Source organism: Thamnophis sirtalis, unplaced genomic scaffold (assembly GCF_051295495.1).
Source record: "Thamnophis sirtalis isolate CommonGarterSnake01/CBP01778 unplaced genomic scaffold, rThaSir2_p1.2 scaffold_9, whole genome shotgun sequence".
Lineage (NCBI taxonomy): Eukaryota > Metazoa > Chordata > Lepidosauria > Squamata > Natricidae > Thamnophis > Thamnophis sirtalis.
The window spans coordinates 27,735,336-27,758,237 of NW_028261389.1; the positions used below are offsets into that span (position 1 = coordinate 27,735,336).

A 22,902-nucleotide genomic window follows, 5' to 3' on the forward strand; every position below is an offset into this window, starting at 1 on the left:
TGTTATTTTGTGGGGCTTTTTAAATAGTTGTGTTTACCTGCTGCCTAATTTTACATTAAAACGGTTTCTTTCCTGGGGGGGGGGAATGGAGGAAAACCGCTTCTTGCATTTTGTTTTTAGTAGTCCGTAGTTAACATATTTTAATTTGTTTTGCTTTGAGATGATTGATTGTACTTTTCTGGATGTGGCTTTCATTAGATTTTAATTTTTGTGTCATTCATATTTATACAAAGCACCCTGAGAATAATTTGCTTTAGAGAAAATAATTCATTGATATAAGGATATTATTATTTGGTGAAGGTTCAAGAATTATACTCCATCTTCCCTGGATATTTGGCATTTATCAAGAAAGCTTCCATTCTTCTGCTGAAATGTCAGTTATGGTTTCAGTCCGCTCCTCATATATTGAAAACGAGGTGAAGTCTTATGAAGTTTGGAGCTGCACAGTATATCCTGCAGTGGTAGGTTTCAAAAATTGTTCGAACCTACTCTGTGGGTGTGGCCTCCTTTGTGGGAGTGGCTTGCCGCCCATGTGACCGGATATGAAGATGCCGACGACACTTGTCAGAACCACCTTAAATTACCTCACACACAGCACTGGCATGCATAAGAATATGATGTAAACTTGTTTTTTAAAAGGCATCTTTGGTTTGCGTTAAAACAACTTCAACACACGCAATGTTCTGATTGCACCACAAACGCAGTAGTCATGCTTATCTTTCACAGAGGCACTGAGTTTTATAAATATGAGCATGATAGTGTAGAATAATCATGTCCAAGGACCAGTGGTGGGTTTCAAAAATTTTGGGAACCTCTTCTGTAGGTGTGGCCTGCTTTCCGGATCCACTGGTGGAACCTCTTCTAACCAGTTCGGTAGATTTGATGAACCGGTTCTACCGAATAGGTGCGAACTGGTAGGAACCCACCTCTGATCTCCTGATACTCAAACTACACAAGTTTTCACCTGTTGTTTTCAATATATGAGGGGTGGACAGATTAATTAAACACAAACTATTCGATCAAATGAAAACCCCACAAATAATTAATAATTGTTGCTGTTATTGCACCCTTCCAGACTATATATGATTACTATTAAAACCATGGAATCTGGCATCGCAGACGTCTCAAGGTCAAACTATGTTCAGGATGTATTTATTTCTTAGGCACCTACTACAAATGGAGGCCATACTGTCTGGGACCAACGTTACTCTCTAGTGTGCCCAGGACATCAAGAGGTTTGTTTGGAGATTGGGAAAGTGGCACAATTAATTTTAGGCGAGCTTCCACTTTTGCAGAAATATTGAAAGAAAGATAATTGCCTTACCCCACCTAATTATTCCAGAGATTTCCCCTTCTTTTCTACAGTCAAGGTGGATTGGGGTTGATGGCTCAGAAGAGTGGCTTTACTACTCAGCATCAACTGTGGCAAGTGGGCCTTTTCCTAAATTTCTCCTCTTAGTCCAAAAAGCAAACACAACAAAGGGAAAATAAGGATGTGAACAAGCACTTGCAGGACATTATTTTTTGGCACTCTCATATTGCACTGCTGAAGGGAGCATTGGGAGAACAGAGCACTGGAAGACACTCAATTCTGGCTCTGGACCTGTGGCAAGGAAGTTGCCAACTGGGTGGAAATGCTTTTAGTGGAGAAACAAAAGGGGAAGTGCCATAGCTTACTGACAGAATCCATGCTTTCAAAGATGATTTGCCTAAGCCTTGTCCTCTGCAGGTGCCCTGGGTAAAAATTTCCAGAATCTCAGCCACAAAACATGGGTTAATACAATGTGTGAACCCAGGCAATTATTGGATTGGGTAAATAGTTTGAATGAATGAATGAAGTCATATGCTCAATATTTTGGCTACATGAAAGGCTAAAATATAATTTTTCTATAACAAACAGTTTGCTGTCAAACTGTTATAGTTTTATATTGCTAATGATTGATTATACGTTGTACATTTCTGTCAGTGGTGGATTTCTAATTTTTTTCCTATTGGTTTGCTTGTGCGCACTTGCACGCTTGCAATACTTCTGTGCTTGCGCAGAAGTGTCCGGGCGGGTGGCTGGAGCCTCCCGCTGCTACTACTACCAGTTTGCCCAATCTGGGCTGAACCGGGAGCAACCCACCTCTGACTTCTGCAGCCTGGGAGACTGGATCCAATAGTATTTTACCTCTTCCCAAATGTATAAACAGAATCACGGCAATATAATGTCCCTCAGAAGGAAGCAAAGCAAACCTGCAGTTGGGGTTTCGCCTCTGTTTAAAGAAAAATATGTGAATACATTTGGAGCTCAAATTTACTGCAGCTTTCTCTAACCTGACATACCCAAGTATGTCAGCTTGAACCAAGGGCTCAACTGCTACCATATCATCCCCAGCCAAGCAGGCTATGCTGGCTCAGAAACAAAATGGAGCTGAAGATTTTCCACACTGAAGCAAGCTAGATTCGAGAGTGGGTCTGGAAAATTGAGCCTGGAAAAAAAATTAGGTTAGAGTCCTAACCTAATTAGAGTCATTCAGTCTTGAAGTATACAACTCACCAGATTAGGCTGTAATGGGATTGGATAATTTGTGATTCCAAATTACATTGTGGGAACTCATCATTCCATTATTATTTAGAATGTTGAATAAACCAGGCCATCATATTAAACCATAATATTGATAATTTGGATTCATCAGGATATCTTTCTAACCCCAGAAGAAAGACACTGTATTAAAAGGATACAGTGTAATAAATACGATGCACAATGTGTGCTAAAGAGGTGAAATATTCTCACTGAACACTTTTTGTTATCTTTTGCCCTTCAGAAAGTCAGTCTATATGTTTCTTCAGCTGTTCTAGCTTTAAGATTTCAGTCTATTGCCAATTTACGCTTTTGCTTACAGATAATCTATTATGCCTCATGAAAAATCTTGACCTGATGATGGAGTGGCATCCTTGGTGTTCCTGTTGTATGGTTAATGCTCTGCAGGGTGCTCTTTCCTCCATTCACTACCAGTAATCATTGCTGTTCATGGGCAGTTTGGTTTGGGCTGCAAAAGAATCCAGATATCTGTTCTATGGTGATACCTACTTTAATGCTGCCTGATATCTTTTGTTTGTTTGTTTGGGGTTTGGTTTTTTTTTTTGCAATTCATATTCAGACATTACTTAGGTTCCTTAAATACACTAGTATACTGGTCTTCTGGAAGACCACTAGCCTTTTTATTACACATATGTTTAATGGTCTTTCAAAAACTGGTCAGTAAAAAGATTGGCTGTTAGTCAATTTAAATTGGAAAAAGGGTATTGCTTCTGTCCCAAATGAGGTTTCTACTAGAGAGTTTCAGCCTCATAAATCGGTGACTTCTTTTTTGTTGACAATTGATTTGGAGTGGAGTGGAGAGAAAGCCAAAGGACTGTATGGATCCCTGCCCTTAAATGATTCCCCAGAGGAACTAGACACACAAGATCACTTGAAAGATTTGCTACTGAGGCCAATTAGGGTTTGATTATCAGGGCACTACAAATTATGTTGGCATATTTTTCTGCCCTCTTGGGAGCTAGTGGTGTGTCAAGATATCTTACGTTCTAGAGCACACAAAAGAAACAATTGGGACAGAAATTCCTCTTGTGCTTATTGCAGAATATGTGTGCATGCGTTTGTGTTCATGCATATACACCATTCACTACAGCCAGTCAACTTTACTACTTTTTTGATTGAGCTTAAAACAACAGTATATGAAATGGATTCCCTCCAATTTAATTTATATTATTCTATGCCTATCTATATTAGTTTTATAGCCTCCCATTCTTCCAGGAGCTCAAGGCGGCATATTTCCTCTTCTAATTTGCCCCCACGACCACAACCCTGTAAAGTAATTTGGGGTAAGACATGATGACTGGTACAAAGTTCACTAGGTCAGCTCAAAGCTGGATGTCTCCACAAATGCATGAACCACTACACCCTGCTGTTTCTTCTTAGACATTGTCCTACGGCTGACAATTCTGGGGTGCTGACAATTTCCATAAATAAAAGATAGCACAACTGGTGGGGTTGTGGAATAATAACCCATCTTAGAAATTAATGTCATGCCCTTGGCTTTTGCAATCTTCAGAGCATATGGAGGCAAAAGTATCCCCTTAAAGATTTTCTTTTAAATAAATTATCAGGGAACCAAACGAGAACATACTTGCAAAAGACACAGCATGGGATTTTAACACAACATTTTAAGGCAAATACCCAGAAAGCCTGAGAGGTGTTCTATTCAGGTAGCTCAACCAGGGTAATACGTTTTGTCTAATGTCATCAGAAGAGAATGAAGGGCACCCCTGCTCTGCTCAGAGAAGAAACAGAAAGAGAAGTTGCAGACTTACGGAGGAAATATTCTGCTGTGTCGGCTTCATACTCTGTGTCCTCGAGGAAGTGATCGATTTGCTTACACAGACCTTTAAAATTCCCTACAATACAAGAGAAGAAACAATAAATGAGGACACCAGAAATTGGAGGAGGAGCTTCCTTTCAGTCTTCTTTATTTAATTTGATTAATTTAATGTTATTTCACCATTCACCAAATGCCCCATTTTTTGCTATAGGGCATCCAGATGTTCTACCCCTGCTATACTAGTATGTTTTCTGACTGCAAATAGTGTGCTGTTGAGGAAATGTAACTTTCTCCCCTTATCTGTCTCAGCAAGAATTTATATTCATTACAGTGAAGAGAATGTGGAAGGAGATTACACAGGTATCAAAGTCACCTATTTGATAAGGCTCATGGCATTATTGTGCTGAGTTTGAGGCATCCATTTTAAAACAGCCCATGCGCACACAGAGTGACATGGGGACATACACAGTTTTCTGCAGAAATCCAATTCATTAAAGATATTATAACTTCACAAAGAAGCAAGAGGCTCGAAGGTAACTGTAACCATTTAATGAACAAGTAACGTTGTAACAAGTAACACAAGTAGACCGGGCAGGATGCGCGGTAGATAGGGAGGTCTAAACAGTAGACAGGGAGGTCTGAACAGTAGACCGGTAGCTTCCGCGGCTATGAAGTAGATCGGGGAGTCGTTGGAAATATTCTGCCTTTTATACTCGACAGGCGCGTCGTAGCCAATCAGATGCGCCTGTCAGTTGCCGAGCTGTCATTCGCAAGTGCGAGGACTTGCGAATGCTATATAACAAAAGACAATAATTTAAGACTTCCTTTTTACTTCTTTGAAGGTTACACACCAGCTGTTCTATAAACATTTCTGTGTTGCCTTAGCAGCTTGATAATCAGTCTAACTCCTAGCTCAAAACTCAGAGCTACCTTCTTGGTGTCTTCCCTGCATGAATAGCATCGGATACAGTATTGACCCATTGAAACTAATAAGATTATATTTCAGCTAAGAATAAAATATAAGTTTTGTTTTTAACTTCTTTTCCATCCCTAACCAGATACGTATCAAACAACCAAATGCAAATGATGTGGGGTATGATGTCCTTCCATCCACTCCTACTTATAATTATTTGGTGATATAGCATGCTAGTCACGTACACCGATACACACCCATTTCATATTCATATACATAGGGATTAAATCTATGGCCTATATTCAGATGCTGTAATTGTGAATGCCTGTAGCAAGTCATTTTTCTTGATGCAGGATTTAACACTAATATTAATGAATATGGCAACTCTATACATGGCATTAAGACAGAGGAAATGTTCATATAACACACTGACTTTAGTTACTCATTTAATTTATGTTCTGGCTTCATAGAATTCACTGAATCATAAAGTAATTACATGGGATGGATTCACACAGACCTTCTCTCCAAAAAAATAAACCTCAGCAAAGTTAAGGTTAGGCAGACTTCATCTATTATACAATCACTAGATCTTAAATTGATATGGATTAATCATGTTATATGAAAACAGACACAGAGTCTGCTTCCCAGTATTTACAATCCCATCTCTGATTACAGTTACTACTACAGTTTCAGTTGGGAATTGCTGGAGAAGACAGTTCACTTTAGGTTGATGACCAACTTCATTGCTGTCATCCTTACTACTGGTAAGTATCAGCTTCATCCAAGCTGGTATCCTACCAGTTGTTGGATCTCATTTTCCATAATTCCCAGACAACCTGGCTAAAGATTGTGTAGGAATTAGGGAGCTTCTACCATATTTTCAAAAGACATCAAGAAGACAAGCATGCTATGCATAATGTACATTTTAAAATAAAAGAATCCAGATTAAATTCACTATCACACTAGAAACATTAAGTGTAAAGGAAATGACTGCCTAGTTGCAGGACCAACTTATTCATTAGGCATAGTTGGTACAGTGCCTAGGGGCCATGAAAATATTTTAATTTTTAAAAATCTGCAAGAATAAAAATGAAGTATTTTCATGCCTTGAAAATATACACAATAAATAGAATGCAAGCTCATAAATTACAAATAAAATATATACACTATTCAAATTAAAAGCTCAGTCATATATTAAATGCCACTGTGGAAATAATGGAAGCATAATTTTTAATAACTCTATTTTATAGAGGAAGAGGCCCATGAAGGCAAAAGTGCCCAGGAGCTATAAAAGTCCTGTCCAAGTGGCCAACAAATTAGCAACAGAGGTGGCAAACTGCATATCTGACAATTATGCTGGTCTTTGACCATAGTAAAGATTTGATTGATATCTGACAAAAGAGAATATAAGAATCTTGTAGTCTGCCGGCTCGAGATCTAGCATGAATACAGATCTAATTTTACCTTGAGGAATAGTCATAGATTGTGAGATGGCTTTTCTAATTAAACATTGTGGTTGGATAATTTTGGTCCAATATATTGTGTGGGCCCCATCAATATGTATCTTATAAAGATCAGTGTGATTGGGTATTATTTGCCATGGATTAGTATATTGTGTGGATATAGCCTGAAGGCAAGAAAATACATTTTTAAGAGGCAATATTTGGAAACCTAAGAAGCATCCTTAGAGTTGAACTCAAGTCTTGCTGAATTCATGGGCACATTCATGTGGTTTTCTTTTGTGTGTTTCTTTTATGTTATGTTTAATCTACAGGCCTGTTATTACATAGAAATCTCCCATCTGAATACTAACCAAGCCTAATTGTGTTTAGCTTTCAAGCTCATATAAGGCCAGCCAAGTAAATACTAATGGAGAAGCAAGGCCTCCTTATTCACACTTGTACCTAAAGTGACCATGATTTAAGATAAAAAGGAAATGGCAAAATTAATTTCATTAAATCATAGGCCCCAAAGTGAACTAAGGTCTCATACTGTGTCTATTTGTAATAAAAGAGAAATGAGTGCTTTGGTGATAATGGAAGCTTTCTTTCTGTTACAAGTAGCTGGTGTAGATACAACCGTCCCCCAGTTTTCATAAGGACTGCAACTGAGGTAAAATTAAAAATTTCTCCTGCCATTTGCTAGGGTATTTTATTTATTTATATTTATTAAGAGTTTTCATATTATAAAAGATAATCAAAAACATGCAGGAAAAGAAAAACTAAAGTTGAGAAGCATATAAATGACTTCCAGCTTTTTAAACAGAGTAATACAATCACATTTGTCCCTTGGTCCTCTTAAATATTTTGCAAATCCCCACACACCCCTCCTTTAATTCACATCTTTCCTAGTCTTCAAATCCACAAATCATTTTTTTCTTTTTTCAGCAAAAAATCCATATAAGGATTCCTGTCTTTCAAAAAAAAATTTTTTTTTGTTCTCTGACCAAACTGTTTAATTTCACCTTTTCAGCAAGTTTGGACATTTTCAAAATCAAATTCTTCTTCACTGTGGGAATACTATAACTCTTCCATTGTTTTGCATAAAACATCCCTGCTGCAGTTACCTGTGCAACATCAATCTACCATGTGTCTTTTTAAATTTATCGTCTATCAGTTCCAATTAGCAATATTAATCTTTAAGTTCCTTTGCCTCGTTATGTCAATTTATAACCAAATTTTCTTATCTTTCTGAAAACTTCCAGGGAAGAAATGATGACATGAATATGGCTTCAATGAGAGCAGAGACTGACATGAAATAAAGACCCCGAGTCAGTGGTGAAATTCAATTTTTTTTACTACAGGTTCATTGAGCACAGCTTGGTGGGCATGGCAGGGGAAGGAAACTGCAAAATCCCCATCCCAACCCCATTCTAGGGGAAGGATATTGCAAAATCCCCATCCCAACCCTGTTCTAGGGGAAGGATATTGCAAAATTCTCATTCCCACCCCACTCCAGGGGAAGGATATTGCAAAATCTCTATTCCCACCCTACTCGGGTGTCAGCCAGAGGTGGCATTTGCCGATTCTCCGAACTACTCAAAATTTCTGCTATCGGTTCTCCAGAACCTGTCAGGACCTGCTGAATTTTACCCATGGCCTGAGTGATTCCTCCCTGGACAAGACGACGACCGAGATCGCCCACAAGACATGCTACAGACAGTTGCTCCTCATGAGGAGATTACAAAATAGCGATCTCTGATAAATTTAGAGTACTAAGAGATGAGGGGAAAGCCATTGTGGCCCAAATGGCAGTTCGAATCTTTAAAAAATGTCTGAGATGGTAAAGATTCTCCTCCTTGAGCAGGGGGCTAGACTAAAAAACCTCCAAGGTCCCTTCCAGCTGTATTCTATTCTTAAAAGGACACAAGGTTCACATATTTCCTTTCTTAATCATCTTTGGAAATTGCTTGTTAATTGCTTTTTGGTTATTACAAACTGTCATAATGGCATAATTTACTACATTGGGCGAGTTTCCTTTAATTTTTAGTGAAAGTTTCATACAAGTTTAAAGATTTAACAAAATTCTTTTTGGATGAAATAAATAGAAAAAGGTGAAAGTTATAAATGGACTAATGGATTTGAAATAAGATTTTGAAACCAATTATAAGAATTCTTCCCATGGGAATATGCTGTTTTTTAGAACATCATATAGCTTTTTCATTTCATAGCTTTTTCATAAGGCAAGTATGGTTGATAAAATGTCCCTTCATGTTTTTCACGTTTCCAACACTGACTTGAAATATCTTTGTACATTTTTAATAGTTTCTCTTATGTCATATTCCAATGATATATCAGTTTATAAAAATACAAAACCCCAACTCAGTTACTACAGTACTTTTTATCAGCTCTTTATTTTTAAAGGAAATGAGCACAGTGCCAATGTTTGAATATTGTCAATATGATTGAGCTTCCTGAGCTTTTGTTTCCTTTTCAACTGTAAATACAGTACTTCTGCAACAAAGGCATACTCTGGAAAAGAGAGTTTTGGATATGAATGTTTTAGCAAAATAAAGCAAAAAGAATATTTAAGTAAAACTCCAGAAATAGCTTGACAAATCCAACCAAAGTTAATTTGTCCTATAGTTAACTAGTAATTCAGTTACTGCTCAAGGTCAAAGTATGCTAAGATCCAAGGATCTCAGTAGACCCCATGTATTAATATTGTGCAGCAACTTGCCATGTGAATCAAGTTTAAAAAGAAATATTCACTTGGTATACAAAAGAAGTCTGAATCCAAGGTTGAATTGCAGCAAAATGGCTTGTCCTGCGCACCAGTTTAAAGTGGCCTCTAGGTGGCAGTGGATCTATTTCACTGGCCAATCCTCATAGGTTCTGAGGAGGCTGGTAGCCATTTTGAAGAGTTGTCAATTAAGTATAGCCGGGACTGAAAACTGCAGTTTTAGATTTCATTGGCCAAACAATAAAAAAGTTTTATAAATGTTATGTGACATCAATAGTGAATCATGGTTACTGAAATCTAACACAACCTTCTGGTATCCTGACTCAACAAATTACAAAATGTCTATCATTTGCTGAAGCAAAGGTTGGCAAAAGACATGTAGACCTCTTTCCTCCATTATTGTTGACTTCACTCCAGGGCTGACCAGAACCATTTTACTGCATGAGACAGAACAATAATTGCAACACATGCACAGAAACACCCTTGCTTGTAAGGCAAGCTATAGTCTTGAAACCTGGCAAATTATCTTGGTTTAGGGAGCTGAAAAACCCATGCACTTGCAATAAAGATACAAGAATAGTAAATGAAATTAATAACTATTTGTGGCCCTCCCCAGATAGGCAGCCTTTGATCAATAGTACAACTGGCCCTTTTTCTGTATGTGCAATTTTAATCTGTATTTCCTTCCTCGTAAAATGAAGAAGACTTTGGGAATATTGTTGTTTGGGAAACAATTGTTTGAAATTGGAATTGGAATTGTTTGGAAAACAATTGCCTCGACTTATCTAAAGGGCTTTAAACCAAAACTGGAAGGGGAAGGAGATGAATCTTTAGGATCTAACCCCAAGCATAAATCCCACAATAACCAATCAGACAACGAGGAAGGGAATGGTGAGAAGGGGAACTCAGGTATAAAACAGCAGAAATAGGATGCAACATAACGGCTCAGATACACTCAAAGTAAGGAGGAACAGACAGAGTAAACTTGAAGTCCTAGAATATGAGGGCAGGTATAATATTGTTATCATCACTGAAACTTGGTGGGGTGGAAACCATGATTGGAATGTGCTGCTAGAAGGATATTAATTGTTCAAAAGAAACAGATCTAACAAAAGGGGAGGTGGAATTGCATTTTATGAAAGGCATCATAACACCTTTATAGAAATGCACAACATCAACAACAAAAGCTTCCGGGAATGGATTTGGGTGAAAATTAGAAGAAAAAGAAATGATAGTGCTATAGGTGTATATTACAAGCACCCAATGATGCAGAGGAAATTGATGATTTTTTTTACTATCCAATTAGCTAAGGTATTCAAAAACACACTACTATATTCATTGTTGCTCTGTTGCTCAGTTGCTAAGTCATGTCTGACTCTTCGCAACTCATGGACTATAGCATGCCAGACTCCCCTATCCTCCCCTGTCTCCCAAAGTTTGACAAAATTAGTAAATATAATAAATAAATATATAGTAAATATAATAAAACTGAATTAATGCAGGTCTTTAACTATCCTGATATCAAATGGGAGACAAACTATGCAGCAAGTGGAAGATCAAGTAGGTTTCTGATATGCCAAGCTGACAACTTTGCCCCTCAAAAGGTAGAGGAGAAGCAGTGGATCAACTATACTCAACTTAATTCTTACCAATAAAGATAAAATAATAGAAAGAGTAACAGTTGTAGGAATCATGTGTGAAAGTGATCATGTTATACTAGAATTCAACATAATGCAGGCAGAGGTAATTGAACCAAGTCAGATTAGTGTTTTAGACTTTGAGAGAACTGATTTCAACAAATGAAGGGAGAGATTCGGAAATATTCCATGGATAGAAATCCTAAAGGGAAAAACAATTCAAGATGCTTGGGAAACTCTGAAAAATGAGATCATAAAAGTCCAATCAAACATAATACCACAGAGAAAGAAAAACAAGAGACCCTAGATCAGTGTTGGTGAACCTTTTCAGTACTGAGTGCCAAAATGGGAGCATACGTGGGTATGCATGGTGGGAGCCCCGGAAACTGAAAGAGCAACTCCTTGGTGCGGATGCGCAGGAGCGCTGGAAACAAGAAGAGCAGTTCCCTGGCACACAGCTCCTGGAGCATGGGGGTATAAGGCCAGAGGACTGGAAAAGAGCTGATGTGGTTCCAAACTACAAAAAAAAAAAGGGGGGGGAGGTAGAACCAGGAAACTATAGACCTCTCAGCTTGACATCAATTTCTGGGAAAATTCTAGAAAAGATAATCAAGCAGCAGATTTACATCTACCTCAGGGGTGGGTTTCTGCCAGTTCTAACCTCTTCTATAGAAGAGGTTCCACAAATCTACAGTCCCATTTACTACTGGTTCCAGCTCCCTCCCTCTGCCTGTCCAGACATCATCAACATGAAGAATGAGAGGAGGAATTCTGGGAGTTGACGTCCACAAGTCTTAAAGCTGTCAAGCTTGAACACCCCTGGGATTTTTTTCTAAAGGGTTAGGGGTGCAAGAGTCTTGTAACTTGACAGCTTTAAGACTTGCATGCTTCAAATGCTAGAGTTTCTGAGCCAACATTTTGGCTGCTAAGCAAGAGCATTGTTAAGTGAGTTTCACCACATTTTACAAGTTGGCCACGCCCACCCAGTCACATGACTGCCAAGCCACTCCCACAAAGCAGGCCACACCCACAGAAGAGGTTTTAAAATTTTTTAAACCCATCACTGATCTATATCTACATCTACAAATGAACAAAGCAATTACCAGAAGGCAGCTTGGTTTTTTTTGTTAAAAAACAGATCATGCCAGACAAACCTTATTGCTTTCTTTGATAAAGTGACTAAATTTGTGGACCAGGGAAATGCTGGGACTATAGTATACTTAGACTTCAGTAAGCCGTTTGATAAAGTAGACCACAGCCTTTTTCTTGGTATGGTAGAATAATGTGTTATATACACTATTATCACCACTTGGCTGACCAACTACACTCAGCATGTACCCCTCAATGCTATATTTATATGGAAGAAATCCTACAGTGTGGGGTACTTCAAGGCTGTGTTTTGGGGCCAATGCTCTACAATATCTTCATAAATGATCTAGAGGAGGGAATAGAGGAGGAGCTCATCAAATTTGCAGATGACATCAAGTTGAGGGGAGTTGCTAACATTTTGGAGCATAGACTCAAAGTTCAGAAGGAACTTAACAAATTTGAGCATTGGGCCCTATCCAACAAAATGCAATTTGGGGTGGGAAAAGTAAGACCCTGCATCTAGGCAAGAAAAGTCAAATGCATGGGTATAGAATAGGTAGTACCTAGCTCAACAGTAATAAATATGAGAAGGATCTAAGTGTACTTGTGACCACCACCTTAGTGTGAGCCAGTTGTGTGCTGCATTTGCCAAAAAAAAAAAAAAAGCCAATGCAGTCCTAGGCTGCATCAACAGAGGGATAGCAAGATCATAAGCAATGATAGTACTGCTTTATACTGCACTATTAAGACCTTGGAATACTGCATTCAATTCTGGTCACCATAATACAAAATAGATGCTGAGACCCTAGAAAGAGTGCAGAGAAGAGCAACTAAGATGATAAGGGTTTGCAGGATAAATCATGAGGAATAGTTAAGGGAACTAGATACAATATGCCTAGCTTTATGAAGAGAAGAATTGGGGGTGACATGATAGCTTTCTTCTGATATATGAGGGGCTACCACAGAGAGGAGGAGGTTGCATTATTCTCCAAAGCTACTGAGAGCAGGACAAAAAGCAATGGGTAGAAACTCCTTAAGAAGAGATCCATCCTGGAGCTAAGGCGAAATTTCCTGACAGTGAGAACAATTAATCAATGGAACAGTTGGCCTCCCAGAGTTATGGGTGTACCATCACTTGAGATTTTCAAGAAAAGTTTGGACAACCATTTGTTCAGAATGATGTATGGTCTCCTGCCATGGGCAGGGAATTAGATTAGAAGGCTTCAAATGTACATTCCATTCCTTTCCATTCCATTCCATTCTATTGTATCATATTATATCCAATCCTATCCTATCCTGTCCTGTCCTGTCCTGTCGTATCCTATCCTATCCTATCTCTAGTCTAATTAAAGAAAAACATGGCCATGAATTTCTTTTATTAACTTAGAAGCACCAGGCATCTTAATTTGACAGGTGTAATTAAATGTAGGCCAGCATGAGAGTAATGGAAAGAGAGGAGGGAAACAGATCCTGATATGATTTGGTAGCTAGTGACGTTCTGTAGAGTTGAATAACTGACAGTGATCAGCTACTGAACAGCCTCATTGGGACTTGAATGAGTGAAGTGAATGAAATTGAGCATAACTGACAAAAACTCAGTTCTACAGTCCTCATTGTTCTATCATTTTAGAATTACACAAAGGTGTAGATCTCTGTTCTTTTCTTCTTGGTAGGAAATTTGAGAAGGAGTTAATTTCAAAAAGTGGGAGATGGATGGTACGTCAGGAAGTCAGTAAGCATACCATTAGTTAAAGAGAAGACCCTTGGAGAAGATTGGGAGCAGGAAGGTGAAGGGTTGAAGGGGCATTCCTGCACTTCCCCATGTGTCCCAAACCTTTATCCTGCAATAGGTCAGAGAACCTACCTCCAAGGTCATGACTAGCAAAATGTTATAGATTTTGCATCTCTTGAAGCTCTATAATTGAATATCCTCAGGGAGTTGGGGGTGGGGAAGCCAAAGTACTTTTGTTAGAGTACATGAAGTGAGAACTTAAGGACATTTAAACCAAGGGCTGGAGGGATGAAATGAAGCAGCTTTGCTTCATTTTTGAATTTTGAATTCTAGTATAACATGATCACTTTCACACATGATTCCTACAACTGTTACTCTTTCTATTATTTTATCTTTATTGGTAAGAATTAAGTTGAGTATAGTTGATCCACTGCTTCTCCTCTACCTTTTGAGGGGCAAAGTTGTCAGCTTGGCATATCAGAAACCTACTTTGCAATACTGGCAAGGATTGTCAGGTCTGTGAAATGGGAAAAGGATCTTTGATCCCTGAATATCTTTCAGAACATTCCAAGACTAGGAATTTGTTTCCTAATGCAAAATCAGCTGTGTTCACAATCATTTGACAAAGAAGTCCAGTCTTGGTTATATTAAGGTTTTTAATTTCCTAACCCTAATTTAGTCTAAGTATGTGTATTGCTACTGTGAAACAATTCAGAACCTATTCTCCCCCCCCCAAAAAAAAATCACTCCAACTTCTTCCCTTTAATCCCCATCTACCTTCTACCAACCCTATCTAGCTCTCCTGAGTCTATGTTATATACTAACATTCTTGGGAAAGGAAGGCTTGTTATATTTTATTGGTTTAACAGTAGAAACATTAGTCATAATGTAATATCTATTGATTATTATGATGATTATGGTGCCAAATATTTTTTGCAGAACATAAGAGTCAGCACTGAAAGGAGAAACACAAACACAAATATTGTTCTCTAGTGAGAGAAGGCATCCTGAAGTTGCAAATGGGCTTCCCTTTCTCCCTCAGGCATTCCTTACCTGAGAAGTACTAGAGTTCAAACCTATCTGGAAATCCTAATCCCTGAGATGGGACTTGTATCCTGGTAGTTAATTTCAATAGGAGAAAGAGATTCTGTTTTTTGAATTTTTCTGCAGTGAAAGACACTAGCAATAATCAAATGCTAATGGCATTTGGGTGCCTTTAAAAAAAAACCACCTTGTTTATAAGAGTGATATTTCCTCTCCATCCACAGGCATGTACTGTAAATGATAAAACAATGGGAATGAAAACAATTTCATTGTGCAGATGATAAATCTTTATCTTTGTCATTTTTCTACTCAGGTTTTTGAAAGTCAGTGGTTCCCAACTAGATCTAGTGGTTCATTTTTTTCTAACTTATTCTAACTTATCTAGTTATATAAGCCCCGTCTTGAGACAGAGCCATGATGGGAATGAAGCAGCAGCTTCTCTGCTGAGCTCCTTGTGATATTTTGCTTGTCTTATTAATTTTTGTAAATACCCTGACTAAGATTTTAATTTCTATCTAGCTCTATTTAATAAACACATTCTCTCCGAGATATATTTGAAATCTATTCATGTATGTATGTATGTATGTATGTATGTGTGTGTGTGTGTGTGTATGTATGTATATATATATATATATATATATATATATATATATATATATATATATATATATATATATATATATATATATATATATATATGTTTTCTGAGGTTTTCGTGGGTGTTGGTATGTAGGTCTCTAGTTATTTGGGTTTTCTCCCGCGTAAAATTGGAGCTGTCTTGGCGACGTTTCGACGAAGTCTCATTCGTCATCTTCAGGCTTGGTGCTCCTGGAAGCACCAAGCCTGAAGATGACGAATGAGACTTTATATATATATATATAACTTTATATATAAAGTCACAACTCCTGGGTATGCCCAAATATGGGAGGAAGTTCACTGCTTCCATTCTCTGTCCATCGGCTTGTCATAAGAGACCATCCAGACAGAAACCCAATATTTTTACTGTTGCCTTTGTTACATTTGTTGTATTTGTGCTGATAATCCCAGCAAGGGTATGGCTAGCTGATGAGAGCTAAATAGCTTGAAATAGATCTATACTAGTCTCCCTTTATTTATTTATCAGCACAAATACAACACACACACACACACACACATATATGTATATATATGGATATTAATTCTAATATATTCTACCAAAACATCATGAAGCTTTAGATGCTTTAGACATTGAAACAATGGGGAAAAACAAGAAATGCAACAGACAGGTCAAAGCTCACAGACTCCATCTAAAGCAACAAAGCGATCAAAAATTGAGGATTACATGATGTACAAGAAAACTATGAATACAAATAACAACAAAAGGCATCCTCTCCAATCATTCCCTAGCTCCAATAGATATGATATCCAACAAATACTGTATTAGACTTCTCCTCTACTTTTCATGAGGAATTGAACTATCTGATTGAATTCCTGCCTTTATCAGCCTCCCCCTGCTGTTAATACATCTCTGAAGGGGGGAGAGTTAATCAAGCAATCATCCAAGGAATTCATGATAGGCTTTGCTGCTAGACAACGTCTATTAACTGCACAAATGGTAAAGCACAAAGGTGGACTCTTTAAAAAGAGCCTTTGAAATCTTTGTGCAAAATTATGCAGATAGGCTAGCAATTTTTACTGAAAATTGAAAACCTTGATCAGTCAGATTGTTCAGGGAACAAATTAAAGTTAGAAAGGACATCCAAATACAGGAAGAATTTAAGCCTCACTTTCCACAAAAGAGACAAACCCAAGCAAATACAACTGTGAGGTAAAGGTAAAGGTTCCCCTCACACATATGTGCTAGCCATTTCCAACTCTAGAGGGTGGCGCTCTGTTTCATAGCCAAAGACGTCTCCATGGTCACGTGGCCAGCATGACTAAATTCTGAAGGCGCATGGAATGCTGTTACCTTCCCACCAAAGTGGTCCCTATTTTTCTACTTGCATTTTTATATGCTTTCAAACTGCTAGGTTGGCAGAAGCTGGGACAAGTAACGGGAGCTCACTCCGTTACGCAGCGCTAGTTCGAACTGCTGACCTTTCTGATCCACAAGTTCAGTGTCTTAGCCACTGAGTCATCATGTCCCTAATACAACTGTACCTTCAAACAAATCGAGTTTCTTTAAGCTTTACACTCAACCGAACATTGGATGTTGGTTTATAAGGAGAGCTATCGTTCTATCACTTTTATGCCATTGTGATATGATTGATCGAAGTGGTGTCGAATGGTTTCCTAGCATGACAGGATACAAATGAATTCTATTGCTTTCCACCATCCTTTGCACAAATGAAATCTTTTCTTTCTATTTTTCAAAGATACCCATGGCACAGATGGAAAAAGATTGCACTTTTTGTTTTAACATATCAGACAGCAAAGCCTGTGTCTAATGCTATGGGCAGCATGCCAAATGATAAAAAACACAGCAACCTAGCACCTTTAGCTCCTTGACAAGACACTGCTCAAATAATTATACTGAGATGATGGAAGAAAAATGACATTGATGAAGTTCTAGAAACAGAATTAATTAATTCTTTTGAAGGCTTATCAAATTGCAAACAAGAAAAAATATTGAGTCAAGTGGATGAACTGGAGCAAACACTGCTGTTAAGCTGAGCAGCAGCCAAACCTTTAATTGACTGATATCTTTGGATGCTCCTCTGACTACAGCTCTGCAGAAAATCATAATAAATCCTCTGAATTGTGAAAACGACTCCGCCAAAGAAGGAAATCAACCTACTACACCCCAGAAAGTCTACACGTCCTTCTGTTCCAAACCAGTCCAGATCGATTCTATCTTGTTTAGTTTCAGATAATGACAACCTGTATCAGTCCATAGTATATTAGAACAAAAGAAAGTTGCTATATCAAGAGTACATCCTAAGCAAGAGCTTCAACTTGCAAATCCAACTAGGCCAAGATAGCAAACTGATAGTCCAAAGTTGCTGCCTGCTAATGATCCCCATTGTGATTAAACATCAATATAACATCAGTATGTTCTTCTTGCACTTAGACAAGACCATACTACTCTGAATGCTACCAGTTGACTCACTCCTAAGACTCCTAAATACTATCTCTTGAAATATTGCTGGGTGGCAAATTAATCAATGGATTCCCATTTTGAACAGTACCCATCAGAGTTTAATTTCATCTTAATAGAAGAGATATGGTGCCTGGATATTTCCTTTCTTGTCAGGATTCTGCTCATATACCATTCCTGCCACTAAATTCTGTATGGGAGAGCAAGTGATGTATTATTAGTTTTGATCTCAGGTGATATGAAGGTAACTCTGCAACAAAGACATTGATCAGACATTAATATGCTCAGGTAGTCCATTGCAAATACTTTGGATTTATATAAAATTTTTGAGGATGCCACTCAATGTTAAATCCAGCTTTGAAATGTATCTCAGTGCTCATGCTATCTTCTAATTGTATTGAACCAAATCTATTATTACTTCCAGCCACCAAACTATACTTTCTATTCTGGGAATCTCAATACCTATCCTACACTGGCTTCAGAAAGGTAGACTTTAGTGAGTTTATGGTATCAATTTTGAAAGCACCTACATTTTTGAGTGTTAATTTCACAATGAGCCTTGTTCTACTTTACATAGAATAGAAGCATTCCAAATGCTCTCAGAAACATTAATTAGCTAGACTTATAATGGAGGAAAGGATGAATCTATCCTAGCATTTACAGTTCATCATAGTCAAGTCTTTGAGCTAGAGGTTGTCTTTCCAAATGTAAATGTGGTGGAGAGAATAAATGTACAAAATAAATGGACTATGCACATTTTTCCTCAATGCCTTTTAGCAATGACCAGGTCAACTCATCTCTTTTTCTAATTGTATGATCTCCTAATGGACCCTCCCTACCTCCCTGAAATCCCATCTATACCAAAGAAGAGAAGCCTTTTTACTAGCTCATAGTACAGTCTATGGGGAGTTCTAACAAAGGCTTTGCAACATAGAGAAGCCTCAACTCTGGATTTCCTTATTGATAGTTTGTGCGAGTTGGAAGAAAAGTTTCCACTCCATCTCCTTGAGTACAGGTTCCCCACAGGGCTGTGTCTTGAGTCTGTTACTGTTTACCTTGCTGATCCATGACTGCTGTGCCAAATCTGTTACGAATCATATTGTGAAGCATGCGGATGACACGGCAGTGGTGGGTCTTATCTGGGACAACAATGAAGATGCTTATCGGGAAGAGGTGAAGGCTCTGGTGGATTGGTACAATAAAAGTAACCTGGTTCTAAATGTTAATAAAACAAAGGAGATCATTGTAGATTTTAGAAAGAGCTGGCATAGTCATACTCCACTCAGTATCAAGGATGCAGCTGTAGAGGTGGTCAACAGTATTAAGTATCTGGGGGTGCAGATAACTAACAATCCGAATTGGTCTCTCCACACGTCATCCTTAGTGAAGCGTTATCAATCAGTGTCTGCATTTCCTGTGTCAGATGAGGAGAGCACATCTTTCTCCTTCTGTTCTGATCACTTTTTACATAGGCACAATTGAGGCACAAACTGCATTACTGTTTGGTTTTATGGCAGCAGTGCCTCAGACAGAAAGTCCATACAGAGAGTGGTAAGGACAGCCGAGAAGATTATAGGAAGCTCACCTTATTTTAAGGATACAGTTTATAAGCGCTGTGTGTTTAGAGCTGAAAGCATTGTTAGAGGCCCCACACTCCCACTTTATGATCTGTTTCTGTTGCTCCCCTTTGGGAGGAGGTTTTGAAGTATTTCTAGCAGGACTACTAGATTCTGTAACAGCTTTGTTCCCTATGCTTTCCATCTGGTAAACTTGCAAGATTAGTTTTTCTTGCCATATACATGTATACATCCAAACTAGCCTATGTTGTTTCTCTGTGTCATATAATATATGTGGGTATACACATAATTTTGTATTTATTTTATTTTTGTCATGTTTATGTAGTGTGTATTGGAAGTGGTGACTCTTTCAGAGCTGTATGCAATGAAATTTCATTTTAATGTATGACGATCAGTGTATATTCAAAGTGACAATAAAGTTATTCTAAGTCTAAACTCCATCTTCAATCAGCTCATCAACACAACATTCCATCTTCCTCACAATGGTGAGATCTGTTGCTGAAATACCCATTTTGCCTAACAATAGAAGTAACCTCAGATATAAGGATAAAGTCCCCAAACTGGCCAGCAAACCAGAGCCCTAGAATTTCTTGCCTTATAGTCCTCATGTTGTATAAAAATATTTGCTTTCCCTCTCTTCCTGGTCCCTCTTCCTTTTAAAGCAGGTCCTCAATGATAGTTGCAATAAATATGTCTTCTACTCCTCCCTGTTGGGCTCCATACTTCTGAATTTTCCATGACGAAGGATTCACTTTGAAATCTTGACTCCAAATGCTCTTGCTGAGTGACAATAGCTGGTTATAAAGAGAGGAACTTTTCAGAGATAGTCCTCAATTTTGGTGTGCTATTTCATTTGGTTATTTCAGTGTCAAAAAATTAATTTATGGCCTTTTAAAATTGTGTGTGTGTGTGTGTGTGTGTGTGCGTGCGTGCATGTGTGTGTGTGTGTGTGTGCTGGTCTTGTTGTATTTGGGTCTTTTCCCATGTAAGATTGAGATTGTCTTGGCAACGTTTCAGTGAGGTTTCACTGGCCATCTTCAGGCTGGGTTTTGGCCTTAAAGCGTGGTCGGAGCTGCCGTCTTTCTATAAATCTTGGTGTGGGGGTGTGGAGTGCTGGCTTTGTTTCAGTAAGTGGAATGATTGGTTACATGGTTGTATCATGATTGATAGATTGGTGCTGGCTGTGTGTCTATTGTTGTTTCGTGTTGTAACGACCTGGGTAGTGGGTGGGGCTCATTTGTTTACCAGGGCTGGTTTCCAGATGTCTGGTAGGTGGGAGATATCATCACATTTATTCATGTTGTGGGGGTGTTTCTCTATTTTGATAGCTTCCATAATTATTGTCTTGTTGAAGTGTTCAGTTTCGGAGATTAACCTGGTTCCTTCAAAATTAATTTCATGTCCTGTAGCTTTAAGGTGTTGGAAAAGGGAGGAAGTTTTTTCTTTTTTTCTTACTGCGTTCTTGTGTTCTGCAATGTGTGCACTTATTCTTCTGTTCGTTTGTCCCATGTATGTTGCAGGGCAGATTTTGCATGGTATTTCGTAGACTCCTTGGTTTTCTAGCTGGGTTTTGTTTTGGCGGTTTCTTAAGATGTTGGCTATTTTTTGGTCAGTGTTGAAGGCTGTCTTGATATTGTGTTTGTGGAGAATTTTGCTGATTTTATCTGTGGTGCCTTTGATGTAAGGGAGGAGGGCGATGCCGTTGTCCTGTTCTGTGTCTCAGTTTTTTGGGGGAGTCTCCCTTTGGATTAGGTTGGATTAGGATTTAATCTCCAACGAATTCCAAAGAAAAACAATTACCAACCTAATGAGATGAGTGAGACCTCGCCAAAACGTTGCCAAGACAATCTCAATCTTACATGGGAAAAGACCATAAAAAATACAACAAGACCAGCATACCTACACCCGTGAAAATCTACGAATTAAGAAAAATGAAGCAGCTACTTGGAGTGAGCAATGAGACATTATTGGAGAGAGTCAAGGGAGTCATCTATTGCCTCTGATCTCTCTAAGCTCACCTGATGCCTTTTGGTATGAAGAAGAGGTTTTCTCCTCAACTGCCACGCCAGTCAATTTTTATACATTGCAATATTGTGTACCCAAAGGGAAAGGAGTGACATCCTGTGCTTTTCCTTAGATAGCAATTAGTTTGGGGGTTATTCCTGCTTAGCACGTGCTGCATAATTTGATATTGTTTTCTCTGTGTTGAGAAAAATACGTTTATGTTGTTGGCTTGAGTTGTGATTATGATGGTTTGTTTCTCAAACATTAAATTTTGAGATATCCAATAGCGAGGACTGGAGGTTACAGACTTTAGAGCAGCAGATATAGACAATATGTAAAGGCAGGGGTGTGAAACTCATGGCCCGTGGGCCGGATGCATCATGTGCTGGCCACGCCCAACCCCATTATAGCGAAGGGGGAAAAAGTCAAGATACGTCACCTGATAACAACATGACAATGCGAGTTAAGGCAGACACCTCTGTGTTAAAGACATTCCAAATTCTCCACCCAATTAGGGATAACAATAGGCATAATTGGAACACACACACGCACGCACGCACGCACGCACACACACACACACACACTGTACTTATAGATGCATACATATAAATGTAAGATAAACCAGAGACTGACACTTACGAAACACACTTATGATTATGATTACAGCCTCTCTTTGCAAGAGAGCACCTGAGAACAAGTATGATTAAATGGAAACGGCTTGATTAGTTGTATAAGATATCCCAAAAAAGACAAATATTCATCAACAAGATGAACCTTTCTTATCTAAATGCCTAACAAGGAACCCTGAAAGCCATGAAACCAAACAGAAAGACTTCAGTTATAATCGCACTGAAACAATTCTTGACAGAATGGCTTTTTATATACAGTCAGTCTTCTACTGATGACCAAAATTGAGCCCATTTTTATTGCTAAGCAAGGCAGTTGTTAAGTGATTCATGCTCAATTCTACAATCTTTTTGCCATGGTTGTTAAGTGAATCATGTGGTTGTTAAGCAAATATGGCTCCCTCCCATTGATTTTATTTGACGCAAGCCAGCTGGGAAGTTATAAATAATCAAATGACTCCAGGACACTAGAGCTGTTATAAATATATGCCAGTCGTCAAGCGCCTGACTTTTGATCACATGACCATGGGGATCTTGTAATAGCGGTAAGTGCAAGGGCCAGTCATGTTGATTTTTTCAGTGCCAGGGTAATTTTGTTAAATGAATGGTGATAAGTTGAAGACTATCTATAAAGGAATTCTACCTTTATAGACAGTCC

General features: G+C 38.4%; 1 protein-coding gene across 2 annotated transcripts in view; it reads right to left on the reverse strand.

The window, feature by feature from the left end:
- CACNG2 (calcium voltage-gated channel auxiliary subunit gamma 2) overlaps positions 1-22,902 on the reverse strand; it is a 149,698-nt gene that overhangs the window by 10,993 nt on the left and 115,803 nt on the right. For both annotated transcript variants that reach the window (XM_014074540.2, XM_014074539.2), the window contains exon 2: positions 4,357-4,440. In XM_014074540.2, coding sequence (XP_013930015.1) covers positions 4,357-4,440 — 84 coding nt within the window. The remainder of the gene's footprint in view (positions 1-4,356; positions 4,441-22,902) is intronic.